General features: G+C 42.5%; 1 protein-coding gene across 1 annotated transcript; it reads left to right on the top strand.

The window, feature by feature from the left end:
- The first annotated feature begins 219 nt into the window (after positions 1-219).
- Positions 220-1,566, top strand: LOC101311959 (geraniol 8-hydroxylase-like). The gene is made up of 2 exons (XM_004298252.1): positions 220-1,119; positions 1,279-1,566. The coding sequence occupies exons 1-2, from the start codon at positions 220-222 to the stop codon at positions 1,564-1,566; spliced, it is 1,188 nt and encodes a 395-aa protein (XP_004298300.1).
- The last annotated feature ends 293 nt before the right edge of the window (positions 1,567-1,859 follow it).

Consider the following 1,859-nt stretch of genomic DNA (forward strand, 5'->3'; position numbering starts at 1 on the left):
GTCGAACCGAATACCAAGATGTTGAAGTTTTTGTCAAAGACACTTATTGATATAGATTATCCTAAAATTATCTCTCTAAGCTTAGTGGCCGGGTTTAGAAAGGTAGAGGAAGAGAACTTTGATTTGGCAACAAATACTATATGCGCACCATCGAGCTTAGTGGTAAACATATATAGAGAAGAAGGTTATTAAGTTTTGTGATACCTTGTTTTGAGAGATATGGAGTTCTTGAATTGCATACTCTTATGTCTATGCCTTGCCGGACTCTCAGTCCAAGCCTTCCGTTTATTTGGAAAAAGAAGCAAACAAATTCCTAGAGCCACGCTTCCACCAGGACCAAATCCACTTCCAATAATCGGCAATCTCCTCGAGCTTGGAGACAAACCCCATCTCTCTTTGAACAAGCTTTCTCAACGCTACGGTCCCATAATCAGTTTGCAGCTCGGTCAAGTAACCACAGTAGTGGTTTCATCAGCATCTTTGGCCAAAGAAATCCTCCGAACCCACGACCATGTCTTCTGCAACCGAACTGTCCCTGATGCTGTCACTTCCTATAACCACTGCGAGTACAGCATGGTGTGGCTGCCTGTTTCGGACAGATGGAGAAACCTTCGCAAAATATGTACCTCGCAACTGTTCTCCCCCAAAGTTCTTGATGCAAACCAAGCCAACCGAAGGGTAAAAGTGCAGGAGCTCATTGCTGATATCTGCGAAAGCGAAAAGAAAGGTGTTGCAGTGAACATCGGAACGGCTGCTTTCAAAACCACGCTCAATCTAATGTCCCGGACTATTTTCTCCGTGGATTTAGATAATCCGAGTAGCGAGACGGCTAGGGAGTTGAAGGAGACTACTTGGGGTATCATGGAAGAGATAGGGAAACCAAACGTTGCGGACTATTTTCATTTTCTCAGGAAGCTTGACCCCCAAGGAATAAGGCGACGGTTAACCAACCACTTCCACAAGACGATAGTCCTCATCGACGGGATGATCAATCAAAGGTTGGAATCCAGAAAAGTGCAAGATTATATTTCGACTAATGATATGTTGGATACTCTTATAAACATGAGTGAAGAGAAGAATGAGGAAATGGACAAGATCGAAGTTGAGAATTTGTTTCTGGTTAGTCTCTATTTTTCAACTATTTCTTACTCTTTAATCTTTATATTGTTATTATAGTTCACCAAAAAATTAATGCCTTTTCAAATTTGTGCATGAAATACTTTGCAAGTAGTTTTTGATTTACAATATCCCATTGTTCTTGTCTTACTGAAATATTAGGACTTGATTAGTGCGGGGACAGATACAACTTCAGCCACAATGGAATGGGCAATGGCCGAGCTTCTCCACAGTCCAGAGAAACTTGTAAAAGCTCAAGCGGAGCTAGACCAAGTAATTGGGAAAGGAAAACCAATCGAGGAATCGGACATTGCTCGACTTCCTTACTTGCAAGCAGTAATCAAAGAACATTCCGGATGCACCCAACAGTGCCATTGCTACTTCCACGTAAAGCCGGTGCAGAAGCAGAAATCGGAGGGTACATTATTCCTAAGGGTGCACAAGTTCTGATCAATGCTTGGGCAGTAGGCAGAGATTCCAGTGTTTGGGACAATCCAAACTTGTTTATGCCGGAAAGATTTTTGGGGTCCGAAATCGATGTTTTAGGAAGAAACTTTGAGCTTATTCCCTTTGGTGGTGGGAGGAGAATATGTCCGGGTATGCCATTGGCTATGAGAATGTTGCCATTGATGTTGGGTTCAGTTCTCAACTGTTTTGAATGGAAGCTTGAAGATGGAGTTGTACCTGAGACTATGAACATGGAAGACAAGTTTGGCCTTACTTTACAAATGGCTCACTCTCTG

This window comes from Fragaria vesca, linkage group LG4 (genome assembly GCF_000184155.1).
Source record: "Fragaria vesca subsp. vesca linkage group LG4, FraVesHawaii_1.0, whole genome shotgun sequence".
Classification (NCBI taxonomy): domain Eukaryota; kingdom Viridiplantae; phylum Streptophyta; class Magnoliopsida; order Rosales; family Rosaceae; genus Fragaria; species Fragaria vesca.

Coding starts and splice junctions, on each gene's coding strand:
- LOC101311959 (XM_004298252.1), top strand. CDS start 220: ATGGAGTTCTTGAATTGCATACTCTTATGTCTATGCCTTGCCGGACTC. Junction 1,120..1,278: donor AAGTTGAGAATTTGTTTCTG/GTTAGTCTCTAT, acceptor CTGAAATATTAG/GACTTGATTAGTGCGGGGAC.